General features: G+C 41.3%; 1 protein-coding gene across 5 annotated transcripts in view; it reads right to left on the bottom strand.

Moving 5' to 3' along the window:
• The window catches only part of PLCE1 (phospholipase C epsilon 1), a 140,806-nt gene that overhangs the window by 27,095 nt on the left and 93,237 nt on the right, over positions 1-20,474 (bottom strand). For all 5 annotated transcript variants that reach the window (XM_063132890.1, XM_063132891.1, XM_063132888.1 and 2 more), the window contains exons 7-16: positions 15,706-16,381; positions 15,265-15,447; positions 13,194-13,311; positions 11,348-11,510; positions 8,451-8,573; positions 8,216-8,352; positions 6,549-6,787; positions 4,460-4,521; positions 4,215-4,380; positions 1,396-1,503 (exon numbers count right to left, since the gene is read on the bottom strand). In XM_063132890.1, coding sequence (XP_062988960.1) covers positions 1,396-1,503; positions 4,215-4,380; positions 4,460-4,521; positions 6,549-6,787; positions 8,216-8,352; positions 8,451-8,573; positions 11,348-11,510; positions 13,194-13,311; positions 15,265-15,447; positions 15,706-16,381 — 1,975 coding nt within the window. The remainder of the gene's footprint in view (positions 1-1,395; positions 1,504-4,214; positions 4,381-4,459; positions 4,522-6,548; positions 6,788-8,215; positions 8,353-8,450; positions 8,574-11,347; positions 11,511-13,193; positions 13,312-15,264; positions 15,448-15,705; positions 16,382-20,474) is intronic.

The following is a 20,474-nucleotide window of genomic DNA, read 5'->3' as shown; positions in this document are numbered from 1 at the left end:
AAAATAGCTGCAGCTGAAATGGCATCCTATGCTACAAAGCACGGGTGGGGATCCCTTTTCGGTCTAAGGGCCAAATACCGTCTGGGCAAGCATGTTGTGGGATGTTGTTGGTCACATCACAAAGTTGGCAGGGCCACTTCACTGCTGACACATGGGCCCTGATGTAATTGCCCAGACCCCATTCTCTCACATATTCACACACTCTGTAGTATAAAGGATGTCTTTGACAACTGCACTGGGAGCTTGCTACTGTGAAGGAGTAGGTATCAGATAGACTGCGTCTTCTTTGGCAGGCAGCAAGGGTTAAGTGGTTTGGGTAGTTTTAGCCTGACACTTTTAAAATGCATGACTCTTTTAGAAAGAAGGGTGCCGACCTGCAGATTTACATCAGGACACCTGGGGGTGGGAGTAGACAAGATAGGAAAGACCTTGGCACCAGGAGAGAGGCGCCTTATCAGTTCTCAAGGCCATAAACCAGCAGGGATGGCAGGAAGGAGTTTCTGCAGCTGGAGAAGTGTGAAACCAGGCCTCCGGGGTGTGCCAGAGGGAGGAGGGAGCCTGGGAGAGGAATGGGGAGTTCGGAGAGTATAAAGTTAAGGGGCTCTCCTGGTCTTCGTCTTGCCCCTCCTTACAGTGGGGATGGAGGTGTCTGTGGCTAGTAGCGACTGAGAGGCCCTACTGTGGAGTATTTATTTATTTATTTATTACATTTCTATACCGCCCAATAGCCGAAGCTCTCTGGGCGGTTCACAATGCTATGGTGGCATTGTGGGCACTAGGCATCTAAGTAGTAGCTAGCTATTTTTTAAAATGGTTTTAAAGGTTATTGGGTTTCTATGCTATGCATGCCTGCATGTGTGTTTTATTCTGTATTCTTCCCACCATTCCCTGCCCTAACTTGTAAATAAACCCTTTCTACCTCTTCTTGCCATGTGGGTCAATGCTAAATCCAGGGCTACTGAGACAGGATTCTGGTGTCCTTCCCTAGGGGCTTTGGGTGCCCGGGAGCCTCTGACAAGGTGGTGGCAGCGAGAACGAAGGGGCCAGGTTGCTGGTTCTCTTCGGGCTACCTTTACAGCTACTAGGTCCTAGGTTCTGCTGTGCTTGGTACTTGACTGGGACAGGGCATCTCACAACTCTTGAAACAACTGTATTGGCTCGGGGTCCATTTCCTAGCTTAAGTCAAAGTGCTGGTGCTTACCGTAAAACTCTTGGCCCAGGATATATTAAACACCACTACTGCATCATGAAACTGTTAGAGTATTAAGAGCATTCTCAGAGGAAATTCTCTAGGCGTCCCCATTACAAGAAGGGAAGAGCATTCCAATTGTGGAATGCTTTCCCCCACGTGATGCACCTGGTGCAAATTGGGATATATTATGAAAATACATATACCTTAAAAGGAATCTTAGTTGTGAGCGTATGCCCATGATAAATGACAGGCATTCCATCATCACCATCCCAGCAGTCTAATTCCACGCTTCTACAGCCTTGTAATAGAACCTGAAACAAAGAACAACATCATAGTACATCACTTCTATAGGTCATAATAAAGGGATTGTATCTAATGTTTTGTACTTTGCTGTCAAAAGATGCCTTCCAGCAGAACGGGAAGTTCAGAGAACCCCCCACCCAAAGAGGAGGGGAAATTGTTGAAAGTTGCTCCCATTCTCCAGGCAGACATCTTTCATCAGTGAAGTGACCCAACCCTTGTGGTACAGTTACAAATCTTTTAGTGTGCATGTTATAACTGACCTACTAAGAGAACAATACTTTATAGTGCTGGCAAAAAATTCAATTCGTTTGACCTGTAGCATGAACAAGTGAAGCATGAACAGTTTTCTAAGAAATAGGTTCCTATCATTCCTATTATATACATAATTAGACCTCCCTATTTGTTTAACTGTTGACCCCTATACTGATGCTTCTTTACGACAGATCGTGGCTATAATTTTATTTTATTTTTAAAGTATATTAGCTGCACACAGTTTTCCTTCCAAGCCAGACACTCTTCACAGGTTTCCAGCAAAGCTTACTTGGCTTCGACAGTATTGCACATAAACAAAAACGTAACATGCCACACAGGATGCTTTGAGTGTGCCACTTCACACACACACACACACACACACACACACACACACACACACACACTTAAGTCCACAGCTAAAGCTAAAGGAACACCTGCCAAGAAGCTGCAGATTGTTTTTTGAGCGCACATGAAATGGTAAACCCAGTAAAAAAGTCATTCACTATGAATAAGGTGTGCAACCCCAGTTATCAGGGACCCTGTTCGCGCTATCACAGTATCATGCGAATAGCAGAAAGCGGGGTGGGTGGGGGAACTGCGGAGATTCTTTTCCTTGCTGTGCGGCTGTTCTGCCCAAAGGGGTTTGTGGCTGCCTGGATAACAACCAAAAGAGCTGGTTGGATCCTGAGGGAGCAGGATCTAGAGGTTAGGCCTGGGAGGGGTAGTTCCCCCACTGGACTGCTCCTGGAGCATATATTCACTGCCATGTGGCACCAACTCCAACTGGCACCAACTTTATTGCTATAAATCAAAGTTAGTGAAAACCACTTAGGATTAATGGGGTTGAGGAGGAATTTTACCCATAGGTGAGTCTAGGGGTGGGGGTGCTCTCCTCATAGCAATGCAGTTACATGGATTACAGCAGGTCTATATACTTCTGTCACAACTACGTCATCATGGTGGCATTGTGGGCACTAGGCATCTATTTTAGGGGAGCAGGGAAGGAGCTCAAGGCTCCAGCCCAGCTTGGCAGCTAGCATACAACCTACAACACCCTCTAGTTGCAGGAGGGATCCACATGATTAGCCCACAGTATGGTGGGCCTACAAAAAATCCTGCTACCCCCTATGTTACTCTAGCACATAACCTGGGGTAAAGGATCAGCCAGCAGTCAGGCTGCCTGATGCCTGGATCTATGCCTTGTAAGCTCTAACCAACATCGTTCACATGGCTCTTCGTTTCTAAAGTCCTCGGTCCTCCTCCGAGAACCTACTCCGAGGGAAGCTCGGAGGATGGCAACAAGGGAGAGGGCCTTCTCAGTGGTGGCCCCCCAATTATGGAATGATCTTCCCGACAAGGCTCGCCTGGTGCCAACATTGTTATCTTTTCGGCATCAGGTTAAGACCTTTATCTTCTCCCAGGCATTTAACAGCATGAGCTGAGTTTGTTTGTTTTTAATGGACCCCAGAATAGCTGTTTTTATAAGATACTGTTGTTTTTATGCTTTTTATGTTTTTAAACTTTGTATATTTGTTTTTAATTTTAACTGTTTTTAACTTTTGTAAACCGCCCAGAGAGCTTCGGCTATGGGGCGGTATATAAATGCAATAAATAAATAAATAAAGTTGATATAGTGGTTTTAAATGTATGTGAATTTTGGATGTCTTTGTGTTTTTTAAATTTTTGTATACTGTTTTTAAATGTTTTATCTTATGTGAACCGCCCAGAGAGCTTCGGCTATGGGGCGGTATATAAATGCAATAAATAAATAAATAAATAAATAAATAAATAAAATAGGAGTTGTGGCCATTTATAACTCATTCCTGACTTTGCCCTTGCTTCTCTCCACTCTCGTTATGCACTGCTGGCGCAATTATATTTTCCACTCACAGGATGTGTGATACTTCAGTAAACCCTTTTAAAAATGATGCAACTCTAACAGAGATAAGATAGAATACCAAATCTCTGGAAAACAATACTTGTCTCTATATGGGTCACTGCTTGGAAAGAATGTCTAAAATATTATATAATATTCCTAGAAGCAGATCTTTCCTGAATAATAATTTTGCTACAAACTCATCATCTTTTCAGCACAACTTGCAATATTCTGAATGGTCCTTTGACATTTAAATGAACTAACATATTAGCTCAGTCTTTCCTGTGGGAAAGTCTAATTTTAGCAGGTTAGATCAGACTGGCTAGTGTGTAAATGCTACGTCTCTCAAATGAAACACCCCCTTTTTTGCCTTAGAACAAAGCTTAAATATATAATTATAAAAAAAGCATCTGAGCACAACTGTGCACACAAGCAGTTTTCCCACACATTTTGTTTTCCTATGTTTTACAAGCAAGTACTTGGAACATTTAAGTTTAGAAAGCAGGAGAAGGTCATGCTTCTTTGACTTTCCAAATAAACAAACAAATCCTTCCAGAAAAAAAAGGAGGGCAGCAGACTGAGTTGGTATACCTGGCTGTAAAGTTCTACTGAGGATTCTCCTTTAAGCTGATGTCCTGTGAGGTAAGTATTGTGTGAAGACTCAATGTAATAATATGACAGTGGGAAATGCAGATCTTCTATGTTTTCTTGTGACTCATTGTTCATTGAAGCAAAATTATCTTTATCCATCAAAAACCTAGAGATACAAAAATGTAAAATTCATAAAGACATATAAGACAGTTGACCAAATATCAAGAAGATCCACAGGTTATTACCGTGCAAATCCTTCAAATGACATTAATCCCTGCTGGCACATATTGACGCTGGGTTCAAACTTCTGTAAAAGGCAAATAGAGAGTGAGAATAAATGGGTGAAATAAACAGGCATAACAAATACCTCTTTTTCACTAAGTTTTACAATATAATTTGCATTTGGGTGTGCCTTATGCATTACCGAGGGTAGAAGTAAACATGTTAGCGGCAGATCTAAGTTTCCAAATGCCAGTTGTGCCCAACACCACATCTGTAAAGCAAAATGAGGGCTGGGGAAAATGTCAAGCAGAGAAGTGGTGGGTGGGACAGAATATTGAAACTCCTCCATCTGGCCGTTTTCCACTACACAGCCCCTTTCCCTGTATTTCTCTTAGCCTTGCCTGATCTTGAAATAGTGTTGGGAGAAAGTATTCAGCACTGCTCTCCCGTCGAACAGGTTTCATGTGTCTGGTGCAACCCACACTTGCCTAATTCCACCCTGAGAAGTAGCTTGAATTTACCACGATTTATTTGTATTACATAAAATGTGCCTATAAATAGAATGAATTGAGCATAAAGAAATATAAAGCTGTGACAACTCAAGGAAGTTTGTGCTGATGTAAACATGCAAGCATTTTGCATGTTAGCTGCATTCCTATTCCAATACCTAACTGCCAGAAGTCTGCAACACTGCTTTGTGTAGACATGGCTGGCTCTTTGTTCATGGATGGCACCAGAAGCTGATGCAGTTGGACCTTTGCTGTAGCCCAGAGACAAAAAAAATGGCCCACTGCTGGATAAAATTGTTGCCTTGTGCTTGGCAGCTGTGAAGGTCAGTGGCAAACAAAGGAGAAACTCAAGCTGCCTCTGACATTCCCCAGACAGGCATGAATCCCCACCACCACCACGCCACACACATCTCTGCATGTTACATAGGTCTTGGAGGTGCGGGGAGAGGGAATATCTCACTTCGCACTAAATCTCTCACTTTGCGCTTCTGTCTTGCGGAAAACGGAGAGGGCTTGGTCTACTCACATCATGCCTTCCCTTTCTCTAAGTGCAAGGAACTTCAAAGCAGAGTCTCTCACTACCTGCTGGGCTTTAGAGAAGGTCTCTCGCACAGATTTCAACCTGCCATGACACAAAGAACATGGTTGCTCTGCTTCTCTCCCTGTCCTACAGGAAGTGAGAGATCCCTACCCCTACAAGACCTCAGCAACGTGCAGAAGATGGGCTGGGCATTCAGAACGAAGTAAAGGGGCAGCCCCAGCCTCTTCCAAATCTTCTGGAACATGCTGAGAACTCAATAGGGAGAGAAGAGAGGAGAACAGATCAGTAATGGCAGACAAACTTGACTGAAAGACAGCTTACCATCCAAGCTGCTGCCTGCAATGCACAGACCCTGGGGAATGTCAAATGTGTTCCAGGGTACATTCTCAGTTTATTCAGGGTAATGCTGAAGGCCTAACAGATCTGGCCAGTGCTCTGCACGAATTAAGTGTGCAGCTTCAGTATATCCGAGAATCTTCTGCAACACAGAGGGTTTCTATAGCAGATATGCATGGGTTCCACAACAGATAAGTTGATGTGGAAAGGATTTTATGAAGGGAAAAGGTCTGAAATTCATTGCAATAAATGGTTCTTCTCACACATTAAAGCAGCCCACTCAAAGTCATTGGTGTGACGTCCACAAAAAATCCTGAACCCAGCAATGCACGAGCTGACTGAAATCAAAAGCTTAGTTAGCATAGTATATCAGCAGGTTGTCACCAGTTCCTCCCCTCTTCCTCGGAGCTGGATGTTTACTTCTATGTCATGCGTGAGCTTTGAGCATGGAAATGTTCATACTCATTGCCACTGAAATAAAAACAGATTTAAAAGCACTGATCTTCGGTTGGATTGTTCCCTTTGTTACTGAGGCTGCAATGCTACATCTAAACATGATGACTGTGCCTGGGGTAGCAATAGCTCCACACTACTGTGCCATTTCAACGTTCTGAGTCAGCCCACTGGAGAATATTGGACTGAGGCTACTGGAGCACAGGAAAAACACAGAGAACAAAGTAATCAAGCAGTGTGAATATATGAATTCCAAAGTTTTGTATTACAAACCTGAATAATACTGAGGATTTCATCGTACGTATAATGTTCTCCTTGGCAATTTACTAAGAAGTCATTGAGTTGCTGGATGCCCACTCCAAATATCCCCAGAGATGTGCTCTCTACTCCAGTGCCATTAGTAACAATGCTTGCGGCAGCAATAGCATCAGATATTTGTCTCTGGTTGTCCGATAGCTGCTGCCTGCTCTTAATGAACAAACCCAAATCTGATATGTTCCTAGTTAGTAAATCTAAAAGATAAAAATATAAACACAAATACTTAGTAGATTCTCCCAGGTACTAGTTTTAACCCTTAAGTCCTAAATAGCTAAGGATATTTGAGAGAACACTCTTTCTTTAATAAGCGGAACAATGATAATTCTGTTTTCTTCCCACTCCGTTGTAGTACTCTACGCAATAAATAAATAAACAAACAAACTGATCTTTCTATTTAAGCCTACGTTTTCCAAATCACTGCAAACCTAGAAATTTTACTCAGAGCTCAGTTCATTATTTCAAGAATATAATTCATAGAAGCACAAATCTACTCACTTTTGAACAGCCTATCTTTAACTGATATTGCTTAGGTAAAACAAAATCTTTGGATGTGTTTTTTCAATTTTGTGGAACCTGAGGTTTATCACTGAGCATTTCCTAGTAATACTCTAAAAAAGATCTCATCGCTTAAAATAACTCATAGTACTTTTTAATGGCACATTTCACCAAGAACGGCAACTATATACATTTTCAATTGGCCCAAAGTTCATTTTTTAGGCTACAATCCCATGCCCCATCACATATAACTAAGCCTCAGTGATTTCAGATGGCATTGTGTCAAGGGCTGCAATTTTATTCTCTTTATTGTCATATATAACATATAATGCATTTTTAATATAAATTTCAAAGTGATTCATAAAACATTCATCAATATTTATGCTCTCAGCTATTCAGTGAGTTACGCCATTGTTCTCATACTATAGATGGAGAAATAAATTTGAGAGACAGTGACAACCAGAATCAGACATTTAGGCCACAGATAGGCTCAGTCCAGACAAGACGTTAGTCAACACAGTGTGAAAACTCCACTCAACGGTTGAGTTTTTAGGAGATACTCCCCACACAACATGTTCTAATTCCACCGTTGTGTGACTATGGGCTACTGTGGCGTTGAGTAAAATCCATCGCAACATTTGATTGACAGTTCCTCCACCCTCTCTCCTCCCCAGTCCTCCAGATAGTATTCCATCAGCCACTGCTGTGAAAAAACAATCCCAGTGGCTCTCTTAGAGCGGCACTCGCTCCTTTCGCCACTCTTGCCAGGGAAATCTGTAGACAGTGGGAAAAGTCAACTCAATGCAATGGAAAACTCCATGGACTCCTCCACACAACATGCAATACAACGGTTGTGCAGGAATTCTCCTCTGTACAGCGTGGATATTCTGCGTGGAGTGTTTTCCAAAAAACCTTCCACCGTTGCGTGGAGTTTTCCTGCCAGAGAACACATTTCTCAACAGTGGTGTAAAAACTCCACCGTGGTGTTCTAAAACCACCACTGAGAAACGTGCTGTCTGAACTGAGCCACAGAGATGGTGTTTGAACACAGATAGAAATGATGGTTGAACCTAGATCTCCCAAGTTCAGATCCAGCCATTAACTGCAATAAAGTGACATTATCTTACCTAAATCAGGCTGTAGTCCATTCGTATTCTCATCAATCTTAAGAGAGGTATATAGCGGAGCAGATTCAGAACCCAATCGATTGCAGGGTACAGCATATACATCAAAAAGTTCCTTCAAATCCTTGCGGCTTCGAACACTAAAATGTATAAATCATTTTTATTATATATTATTTTCAAAGCACAGACTGTGTATTGTTGTTTGAAACAGGCTAAGAATCAGTAAAATAGATTTTACCTGAAAGACTTGAAGAGCTCTACAAATTCAACAAAACTCATGGTGCTGTCAGAAACCATGCAGGTTTGGAAGCCTTTCAATCCCCCTTTAACTCTTCCATGCCAGCTACTGCTACTCCATGTGCTAAAAGAAAAGGAGTCAAATGTAAGTGGCTTGATTTTGTATGTTAACATTGTAGATTTATCCTCCCTCCAAGATGGGGTAGGCACTTCACTGGCATCTGAGGGCCAATTTCCCCTCCCCTCGGAAACCACCAGAGGCCACACCCCTCCCTGCCACTGTTGAAATTGCTTCTGTGCTGCCAAATCTGCAGTGGCATGTCAGCAAAAAAAGGTGGCAATTTCTCTTTAAATCAAGGCAGGCAGGGAGAACAGACCTTGTTTTGAAGCAAAACAGCGCTCCCTGGAAGCGTCCAGGAGCACAATTTTACATAGAAATGAAATTGCTGCAAGAGAGAGGGCCTTCTCTGTGGTGGCTCCCCAACTTTTCAACAATCTCCCTGACGAGACCCCCCTGGCGCCGACATTGTCATCTTTTTGGCACCAGGTCAGGACTTTTCTCTTCTCCCAGGCATTTATAGCTACATGTATTGAGCCCGGGCCTGGTTTTTTGGCTCATCGTTTCTAAAGTTGATATAGTGGTTTTAAATGTATGTGAATTTTGTTATGTTTTTGTGGTTTTTAATTTTTGTATATTGTTTTTAAACGTTTTATGTTATGTGAACCACCCAGACAGCTTCGGCTATGGGGCGGTATATAAATGCAATAAATAATTTTTTTTTTTGCCACCGCTGCACTGCCAAATTTTGGGGGCATCTAGCAGCATGGTGGGAGCAGGTGCAAAGGTGAAAGCCACACACACACACAAATCCCGAGGCAGCTGCAGGTATGTGTTGCATGCCTCTGCTCTAAAACCACTTTTGATGACCAGTTTGTATAAAAGGACCTAACTGGTAAAGGTACTTCTTCAGTTTGCCAACTGAAAGTTTTATATTTGGATGTTCCCACATCAAGGGTGCTTCCAAATAGAAGGATCCTAGTGCTAAAAATAATTGCTTTTCTATTGTAGAATACAAGTGGAATTGTAATGCACTTTATGCACTTTTGAGGGATATAGCGCTATGTTCCCTCCACACAAATGTGTGTAACTTGTGTGGGAAGGGACAATTTCTCCTCATCCCTGCTTCTTCTGTAATGTATTTGTGGCTCAGAAAACTACTTTATGGCAGTAAAGGGCAGCTCATGAGCTCTATTGTCTGGGGAAAGAGGGATTACTTTTTATATTGTCTGTAGTTTTCTCCCTGTCTGGCTCTGATAACAAAAGCAAGCCAGGCAGAAAACTGTAGTTTAAGGTCCGACTTTTTTGGTTTGTAAAAAATAAGTACTAGAGCTTCCTGTGGCATTTTTATTTGATAGATTTGACAAACATTTGGAGAAGAGGTTCAGAGCGGAGGGGATTACTTCCACCTTCTCCAGAGTCTTCTCCCACTGCAGACCTCCAAAATCAGCAAGAGGCTTATTTCCCTTCCCATTGCTGTTTTCTATGCTCCATGCTAGTTTGGAGAAGAGCAGAAAACAGAAGTAGAAAACCTTGTGCCTCCCATCCCACACAGTAAATAGTGGTGTGGTGTGGTGTGTGTGTGTGTGTTTACAGCATTTGCGCAATTCTGTCATTGCATTCAGATAGAATGACGATTGACAAACAAAAACAAAGGGCAAATATCCCCCATTTCAACAGCTAATTTCAGTGCTGAAGCTGAGGACAGCTTGTTTCAGAGAGGTAACAAGTTCAGGAAATGATTAATTAAAGGGCGGTTAATGTTAATTATTTAAAGGGGCTGCCAAGAGAAACAGGAGCCGCTTTAGAAGGGAGCAAGGACATTTAAGCCTTACAGTCAGAATCTACATATTTACTTGAAAGTGAACACTGCTGTGCTTAATGTGTACTTTTAAAACTCATTCCCCACATTTGCCCTGAGCCTCCTCCTGTGGCACTGAACTGAGACATTTCCCAGGCTGAGTGTAAAGGGAAACCTTGGGGCATCCTGTTCCAGAGCGCTAAGCAGTCCCACGAAAGCCTGCCGTGAAAATTCCCCTTCAAGGAGAGAGTCAAAGCTCTTCTTGTGGTTCGCAAAAAGGACGGGAGGAAGGTGGCTCCTGATCTCTTGTGATAATTAGCAGCCCCATAGGGTTGCTTTGAAGATCAGGGAAGCGGTGCTCTGCTATTTTCTGTGAAGAGGTTGAGCAGGACACCAACTGACCCTCCAACATGAAATGCAAGACTTCCTATGACATTCCATGAACGAGGCATGGCTCATAGACCTTCAGCTATTGGGCGGTATAGAAATTCACTTTTTGACTACTGCTGGGAAAAACTATGAAGAAATCCCAGATGCATCTGTGGAATTTGTAATACCTCAATCTGTTTCAAAGCCAACACTCTTAATGGTGTAATTCTCGGAGGCATTTTAGTTCTTTGGTTTGTATTGTTTTAAATCTGTTATTAATTTTTTAGACCTTTACACTGCTGCTGGTTTTTATTTTGGTTTTATAAGGTATGATGCTGACGCTCATTAACATTTCTATAAGGCTCGATAGCCAAGGTTCTCTGGGCAGAATGTAACATAAAACTTAATATAAAAACCATTACATACAAAACAATTTAAAGAACTCAACAATAAAAACCCCAGGATCAGTTAAAACCTTATCATATGCTGTCAAATACCTGGCAGTAGAGGAAACATGGTGTACAATTTTGGTGCCAGGTAGGTCTCAGTTCCTATGCCAGCACAGTAATGTGAATCAATAAATAACTAAATAAAGGCCTAAGCAGCGATTGCACAATTAGTTTTACCATTTCGGAACAGAAATGTATGTGCAGTCATGCTTTCTCCTTACCTAGATTGACTTTTTATTGATGATGACATTACAGGAGAAGATACTGGTCTGACAGGTGAAGAGACCCCAGGTGTTACACTAGGTGGTACTGAGGTAGTTAGGGATTGTGTTCTTCTGGAAGGCAGGGTATTGGTACCAGGAAAAGTAACCAGAAGACTCGGTTCTAAGAATAAAAGCATATTTGTAACACTAACATAGATAAATAATATTACCCGACACAAAATAAATGCCCTATCTGAGCCACAATTCTGATGCCTAGAAGACATAAACAATGGTAAATGTATATTTTATTGGACTATCTTCTGTTTATAGAAGAGTATGCAAATGTTCGTATTACCCAGAACCATTTGTCAGACAGAAAAAACACACTAAAGACAACAGAAAACTTAATTCTTGTTATGTTGTTCAAAATGCTGTTCAGAATGAGTATATAACGCATATACTTCCACCAACACAAAGTAGCTAATAAATGCATCATTATATGTATCTCTCAGTTTGGCATTAATACAGATTAACTCCCTATTAAAGGGGGGGGGGAAGCAGAAGTTATTTCAGTTTTCATCTGTCTGACATTCACTTCACACAGACACGTGCAGCAATTCTCCAGACTAACTAGAAATTGGCATCAGCCATTGAGCATAGGAAAAGTGTCCAAGAAATAGAAAGAAATTGAATTAAATACAAGGTTAAAGTAAGTAACCGTTTTCTTATTTAAGAATTGGAACAGAACAAGGCTGCTGAATCAGCAACAAACATTTTCAATGACAATCTTGAGATATACTGTTCTGCTTAAGAACAAGATGGAATAAAAGGGAACATTTTAAGTTCACTGCATATCTGTGACTTAAGCCACAGGAAGATTCTCAATTTATTCTTTGGGACTAACAGATCAAATGTTAGTCCTACTTAGAGTAGACCCATTGAAATGAATGGAGTTAAGTTAGTCAGGATTAACATTAAATACAATTCTGTTCCAGAAAAAAGTAGCCTTTATTACTAGCTTAATTTTGGCAATACAAAAGTCTTAATTATATAGTTAATTGTGAATTTTAATGAAAAGTATGCTTTAAAACGTTAGTATGAAAAATGTTACTTTCTGGAAGTTTTTGCACCACACAAACTGCAGTTAACTAAACAGGCAGAAGGAGAGGGGAGATAGGAGCTTGCCATAGTTTAGCATGATACACAAATGTAGCCTCTATTAACTAAAACAAAAAATGAGATTTAACTATTCCACCTCATATACTGGTGATGCATCTCCAGATAGGGAAGGGTTACCTGGTATAAACTGTACTAGCATGCTCTTGCTGTTTTTTATGGATGAAGGTCAAAATGGTGTAAAATCCACTATCAGAGACAATTTCAGTCTGTATGTACATTTCGTTTGTAAAGAAGGTGCATCTCATATGCCATATACCATGACTGAGGTTACACAGAGGAGAACTCTCAAATGCTTCTTTCCTTCCTGTGTAGATTCACGCAAACCTGAGCTTGAGCATGTTCCAATGTGACAGGCCGTTTTCAGTGATGGATGAACTAGGCAGCTGTTTTAGCAATGCTTATTTTATAGCTGCTTTTATGTTTCTTAAAATTTGTCCATATAAATTACTCTGTTCTAGCAGAAAATGCATTTAGATCAGGATTAAAAAAACACATTGTGAGCTTTTGCAAGAACATCTGTTTTTTATGTGCCCCCTTGTTCTTTATGTTATCTAACAAGCCATTCCTAAACTTTGGGAACCGTTTGAGAAACCACATCTAGACAAAAAATGGAAGTCAAGTGCTTGGATACCCACCAAAGGACTAATTAGCTTCTTCTGTTAAAAATAAAATTAAGACGAAGTACCTATTTCTTCTTGCTCATCAATATCTTGAGGGTCTGAACCACTTCTACTCCGGTTTTCCTTAAAAGGTCTTGCTTTTCGAGTTGCCATTTCATCATCAGTACCATCTCCACTTTCACCCTTAAAATAGTGACCTTCATAATAAACATCTCAGAAACATTACATATTTCAACCACAATCCATTTAGTAAATTACAAAACTATATGAAAACATCTAGCCGAGAAAGCCATTATCAATTTGCTGAGGCCAAAAGGATGAAAATTGCATGCAGAAGAAAATGAGTGGGTATTCGTTTGAGGACCCAACTAGATGTGTCATTGGAGATCCATGAATGAGATCTGTGGGTTGTTTTTTTAAAATGTATTCCTGGGGAGGGGGCAGTGATTTGAATTAGAACTGGAAGGAGTTAACCTTTTCCCCAATTAAAATCTCCCTCCCAAAAGATACAATTTACCCCTTGGGAAGAAAAATACAAGTACCTTTATATGCCTCCCTCCCCCACTACGGTGCAAACAGTAGTACAGGAGGGCATTTTCCTCATGATAACAGCAGGGTGGGTGGGAAGGTAATCTCCTCCAATACCACAGTGCTGATCAAAATCGAGGAGCTCCATGGTTGCTATTTCTTTTCTTTTTAAAAAACCTTGTATCTCCCATGCCACATTTAGTTTGCCCTGAGTATATACAGAACGGACAATTTTCTGAAGTCCTTTGCTGAGCCAGCTTGCATAAAGAAGCTGAAAAGATGATTGGCAATTTGGCAATGAGGTCTTGGAGTAAATTTCATTCTTTGGTCATCGTTGCAGGAGATATTATAAAGGAGGGAATAGGCAATATTGCTATACTGAACCAACAGGCTCAAATGTCTGAATAGCAAATTGTCTTGCACAACAATACAGTGTATCCTGGTCTCTCCCCCTCCTTTCCTCCCCTCCACACCCACCAACACACCCCTTTTTCTTCTTCCTATCTGAGGTTGTGACACTGCTGAGCTTTCTGTGGTGGCTGAGAGGGGATGGGGGTGAAGATCGAAGCAGGGATTGTCACCTCCATGGCCTTAGCTCTGTCTACAGACTTGGAAATGAAAATCCCTGGTATCCTATGGCCCCTCAGACAATGTCTACAGCCAAAGCATTGCTCCCTAAACATGTTACTGAAAATGATAGTGAAGAAAATGTGGGTTAAAAATACGAATTTTTAACACAAAAGATGGCTCTGGTGTAATGGTAACTCAAGTTTGCATAAACATGAAGGGCTGGTTTGCAAAGGTTTCCTTCTTCGAGCTGTCGAGGAGGAATTCTGACAAAAGGAACCCTTTGGATACTACCATAAAAAAAAATCAATGTTACTTTGCCATTATTGAAACCAGGGGCACGTCTACACCAGCCATTTATCTCGGGGTCGTTGCGGGATCATCCCTGTGCATGCAAATGACACACAGGGGATCCTGGGAGCAGGCAGGGATAATCCCTCTATTTTTCTGGGATAATCATTAGGTGTAGAAAGGGCCTGAGCCTTCAAAAACTCATTCTCCCCCCCAAAACATGACGACTTGTAAAAGATGCACATCTGAATTCAAGATTCTTCCCACCACGTCTAGGCTCTACCTGCCCCCCCCCCTTGTGGGTACTTCAGCTCCCTTTCCAGCTTCTCTAATACTGAATGCTCATTGGCAGGTCCCAGACATTGACTTGACTTCCAAATTAATGCTTTTTTTGGGCAGTGAGCGGAAGTAATATTATCTGGATAGCCAAAAATGCTGTGTACACTTCAAATGTATGATATTTTCCTTCCCTTTGGATTCCCTAACACAGACAAAAGCCCAATTCAGAAGTAGAAAATACCACCCAGAATGTCCTATCTCTGGTTTAATTTAAACATAGGAAAACGTTTGTACTGTTCTGTGTGCAAGAAAATTACTCTGCTTCTAAATATATGAAATCCAACCAACAGCAATCAAATATATTTATAATCATTCTTTCTCTGTTGGTGAATGCAGTCAATTATGCAGGAAATACATAATAAAGCAGCTTAAATTACCCATGCAACAACATTAAATAATTGAATTTCCTACCCTCATGAGAACTTTCTTCTTTTTCTTAGCTGTGCTGATTCCCAGAGTGTTGTTTCTCTGCACACCTGGCTTCTCTGCACTTTTTGTCAGGTTTCCTGGGCTTGTATTTCTTGTACTCCAACGCCTCCCTCCAAACAGTTCAACAGCTTGAGCCAAGGTTGGGCCTTCATACCGTCCATCCTCCTAATAAAAGTCCTCAGCTTGATTAAAATAGACAGGATGTGGAATTTAAAGAAAAACATTTCATTTTCTTTTCACTGTATGCATGCACAGTATCCTAAGGACAGAGGCTAAGCCGGACTAGGGCCCAGCAGCTACCAAGAGCAGCAATGGAGTGAAGGATAATGGGAATGAAAAAGTGATGATTATGGAGATTTACTGGGTATAGTATGACACATGTTCTGCTTGTTGGGGAATAGGGAGAATCATAGATCACTTTACCTGATACAGACTGACGTACTGTTTTCGCAGCCACTGCAGCCTCTGATCAGGGAATTTCTTCATCTTTCTTACAGCATTCATTAATTCCAGCAATCCATCAAATAGCATTCTTGCGGTATATTTTGGAGCCACAAAGTGCAGCAACTTATTTTCAGTAGTTTGAAGTCCATACAATAGTGTTATACCATTCTCTTCAAGAGACATATTGCAAAGTTTATTCTGAACGCATACAGCATGCATATCAATGCCAGAGTGTCCCATATATACAGCCTTTGCTGAGAACAGATCTAAGCAACCCTCCACCAAACCATTTAATCCAGTATTGCCAAGAAATTGAAATTTCGCAAGTTCAGTAGTGCTGCCCGGCATGCTCAGTTTCATTTTAGAACTTGCAGAACAAACAGTGGTGGGTTTCATCCATGTCAATGTACTATTGTCAGGCTGAAGCTGAAGGAAACAGCGTGCTGAAAAGTGTGTCTCTTGGTCATAATGAATGACTGTTGCACCTTGCAGCATGAACTGATGGACATCAGCTCTGATTGACAGCACATACCAGGGAATGAGCTCTATTCCATGACTGAAAGCTTTCTGCTGCTCCTCATCTGCCTGTGTAGCCCATTCTTTAGATTGCTCAAATATGTCATTTTCAGAATCTGACAGCTCTCCAGGTATAAACCTGTATGGAAACCAAGATACAACAAGCCTTTCATTAACACACATTATCATACAACAAGCTATTTCATCATGGAATTTTTGTGAGTGAATATGCAATTGAATCCCTTTATACCATGTTAAAAGTAAGACATTCCTAACTTCATTAACAACAATCTTAGAGGTTCATCAGACAAACGTTTTATTGCACGCTCACTACTGCCCACTTACGGATGAGTGTGCAGCCTTTATTTATTTTATTTATTAAATTTATATACCGCCCCATGGCCGAAGCTCTCTCCTGCGTGCCTCCCACTTCTTCCGGTCATTTTTCCATCACAAAATAGACCCCTTTTAATTTGACATTTTTTTAAAAAAATGTAATGTGCCACAATCTCCTGCTGTGTGCAGGAAAACAGTGTGATTAAAACAGCCCCTGAATGGACCATGTGGTCTTCATTTGAGGGCTAAACATAGGGGTGGAGAAGTGACGGTAAGAAAACGTGATCTCCCCCCATGTGATGACACTCTTATTCTGTTAAAAGGAAATAGGACTGTTCTGCTTGGAGCTGAAAATACTACTTGTGGATAATATTTTACATCCAAATAGCACAAGTGAAAGCATGATTGTGAATAATTGGACACTGCATGACTCTGTAAGTTACAGTTATTTCAGGCAAATTAAGGTAGTTATTCACAAATGAAAAATAGCTTGATAAAACCAACTATGGGCTTTCCCCTTCCTCTTTTCTGCATATTCCTTGTTGGTCTCTCTCCAGTTCCTCAAAAAAAAGAGCAAGAAGAGATGCATGTGAAAAAACAAGAGAAGAAGGGTGCCCCCTGCAACAGTTCAGGGAATGGGCAGATAGAAAGGGGTCTGATATATATATATATATATATATATATATATATATATATATATATATCAGCTGCCATAACTGAATAGGCCAGAACCATATGCACATTATTAATTCTTCAGTACATGTCTAAGCCACAGTCACACTGCAGCGTCATATAAACGGTGGGCTATTTAGCTATACTAGAGTAGACCCATAGAGAAGCTTGAAGAAGGGATACGACAGGGAAAACATTATGTCACTAAATACTTCATTTTAAAGGCTTAAATTTACTATTAAAAGGATATTAAACCACTGAGGAATGAGCTATTGGCAGTTTACAAATAATACATCTTTGGTGCAAACCAAACTCCAGAGTAACCTCCATGAACTTACGAAATGCTCAAAGTGTTTGGGTGGGTTTGTTTGTTTGCGTATACAGCCCAAAAAACAGAAGATGGATGAAGATATATGCAGAGAAAACAGGTAATTTGGATAAACCAGAACAGGACTAAAGAGTATGGAACTCAATTTAGTGCCACGTCTGTCAAATAATCAAGCAAGAACAGCAGTGTCATGGATTATATCAGGGGTAGACAGTTTATGATTATCCAGATGTTGTTGGCTTGCAGCTCCCATGATCCCTCACCATGATCTGCTGGCTAGGGCCAACTGGAGTTGCAGTCCAACAACGTCTAGAAGGACATAAGTTGCCCACCCCTGGATTATATTAATGTAAGTAGATCACTGATGAACAAGGTCCATCCAGTCCATGTTTCCTACCATGGTCAGCCAGATACTCCTGGGAGGGTCAAAAGAGGACCCAGCCTTTGAGAGCCAGTGTGGTGTAGTGGCTAGAGTGTTGGACCAGAAGTCAGGAGATCTGGGTTCTAGTCCTCACTCAGCCATGGAAGCTCCCTGGGTGACTTTGGGTCAGTCACAGACTCTCAGCCCGACCAAACTCACAAGGTGGTTGCTGTGAGGATAAAATGGAGAGGTGAAAGATTATGTATGCCACCTTGAGTTCCTTGGAGGAAAAAAGGCGGGATATAAACACAATAAATTAAATTAATAAATTAAATATTCAGAGGTAACAAATCCTAACAAATGGAAGATTTCTGCTCAATGTTTTAAAGAAAACATTTCAAGTTTAATATCTGAACAAATATCATTTTCCCAATGTAAAACATAAACTTCAGTTAAAAATACGTAATTCCTGAAAGAAAAGCTATAGATTATTAAAATAATGATATAACAAGGCCTTCTAAACACTTTTTGGATGTCAAGAGGTGATGTGAAAGGACAAGAAAGGAGGTCAGACTCACTTGGCATCAAATGTTGCTCAACTGCCCAGAAAGAACTGCCGGATTATCATAATTCTATTAGAAACTATTTTGCCAGGAAGCAAAGATGACTTCATGCACATATTAAGGGGATGAGCACATTTAGAACATGATGCTCATGCTTTGTGCACAAATGAGCATCTACTGGACGATGGCATAAATATAGTGTTTCAGTGAGACATAGGATTAGGATTTTATAGAAGTTGTGATACAAAAATGTACTCTGCCCATTACTACTCTTCTTCTCCCACCAGCCTTAAGAACTCTTAAAGACCGAGGGCAAAAATACTCATTATACTGCAGATTGATAGGGGGGAGGGGTTGTTACAGATTAGGAGCTTTTTTTTAAAAAAAAGTCAGGGGCAACCTTTTATTTCTGGGTTGCCTGGCAGACTGGGGCTCACAGGGGTGTTTGTGGGGCTGCCAAAATGGATCCAGAATCCCATAGTTGCCCAACCCTGTTGAATGCTTTAGGCCCAGCTACATAAGCCTCTGGGGGAAGTCATTTGGAGTTTCAGACTAAGATGTCATCAGTACGTTGATGGCTCACAGCTCGCCTTCACATTTCCGTCTATGAATCCTTGGAAGATTGTAGAAATTTTGAACAGGTGTGTGGAGTCAGTTCTGTGTTGGATGAGGGCTAACGAGCTGAGGCTTTATAGAGAAAGCAGAAGCAATGTAAGGAAATCTGCCAATCTGGATAGAGGGATATTAGAATCATAGAATAGCAGAGTTGGAAGGGGCCTACAAGGCCATCAAGTCCAACCCCCTGCTCAATGCAGAAATACACCCTAAAGCATCCCTGACAGATGGTTGTCCAGCTGCCTCTTGAATGCCTCTAGTGTGGGAGAGCCCACAACCTCCCTAGGTAACTGATTCCATTGTCGTACTGATCTAACAGTCAGGAAGTTTTTCCTGATGTCCAGCCGGAATCTGGCTTCCTTTAACTTGAGCCCATTATTCCGTGTCCTGCACTCTGGGAGGATCGAGAAGAGATCCTGGCCCTCCTCTGTGTGACAACCTTTTAAGTATTTGAAGAGTGCTATCATGTCTCCCCTCAATCTTCTCTTTTCCAGGCTAAACATGCCCAGTTCTTTCAGTCTTTCTTCATAGGGCTTTGTTTCCAGACCCCTGATCATCCTGGTCGCCCTCCTCTGAACATGCTCCAGTTTGTCTGCGTCCTTCTTGAATTGTGGAGCCCAGAACTGGACGCAATACTCTAGATGAGGCCTAACGAGGACCGAATAGAGAGGAACCAGTACCTCACGCGATTTGGAAGCTATACTTCTATTAATGCAGCCCAAAATAGCATTTGCCTTTCTTGCAGCCATATCACATTGTTGGCTCATATTCAGCTTGCAATCTACAACAATTCCAAGATCCTTCTCGTTTGTAGTATTGCTGAGCCAAGTACTCCCCCATCTTGTAACTGCATTTGATTTCTATTTCCTAGATGTAGAACTTGGCATTTATCCCTATTAAATTTCATTCTGTTGTTTTCAGCACAGCACTCCAGCCTATCAAGATCACTTTGAAGTTTGTTTCTGTCTTCCAGGGTATTAGCTATCCCACCCAATTTTGTGTCATCTGCAAATTTGATAAGCGTTCCCTGAACCTCCTTGTCCAAATCATTAATAAAAATGTTGAAGAGCACTGGGCCCAGAACTGAGCCCTGCGGTACCCCACTCGTTGCCTCTCCCCAGTTTGAAAAGGTTCCATTGATAAGTACTCTTTGAGTTCGATTCTGTAGCCAACTGTGAATCCACCTAATAGTTGTTCCATCTAGCTCACTTTTAGCTAGTTTGTTAATCAGAATGTCATGTGGTACTTTGTCAAAAGCTTTGCTGAAGTCAAGATATATGACGTCCACAGCATTCCCACAGTCCACAAGGGAGGTTACCCTATCAAAAAATGAGATCAAATTAGTCTGACAGGATTT

Source organism: Elgaria multicarinata, chromosome 8, assembly GCF_023053635.1.
Source record: "Elgaria multicarinata webbii isolate HBS135686 ecotype San Diego chromosome 8, rElgMul1.1.pri, whole genome shotgun sequence".
In the NCBI taxonomy this organism is placed as follows: Eukaryota; Metazoa; Chordata; class Lepidosauria; order Squamata; family Anguidae; genus Elgaria; species Elgaria multicarinata.
Note: the sequence above shows the minus strand (reverse complement) of the source record. Positions and strands in the feature narration are given on the sequence as shown.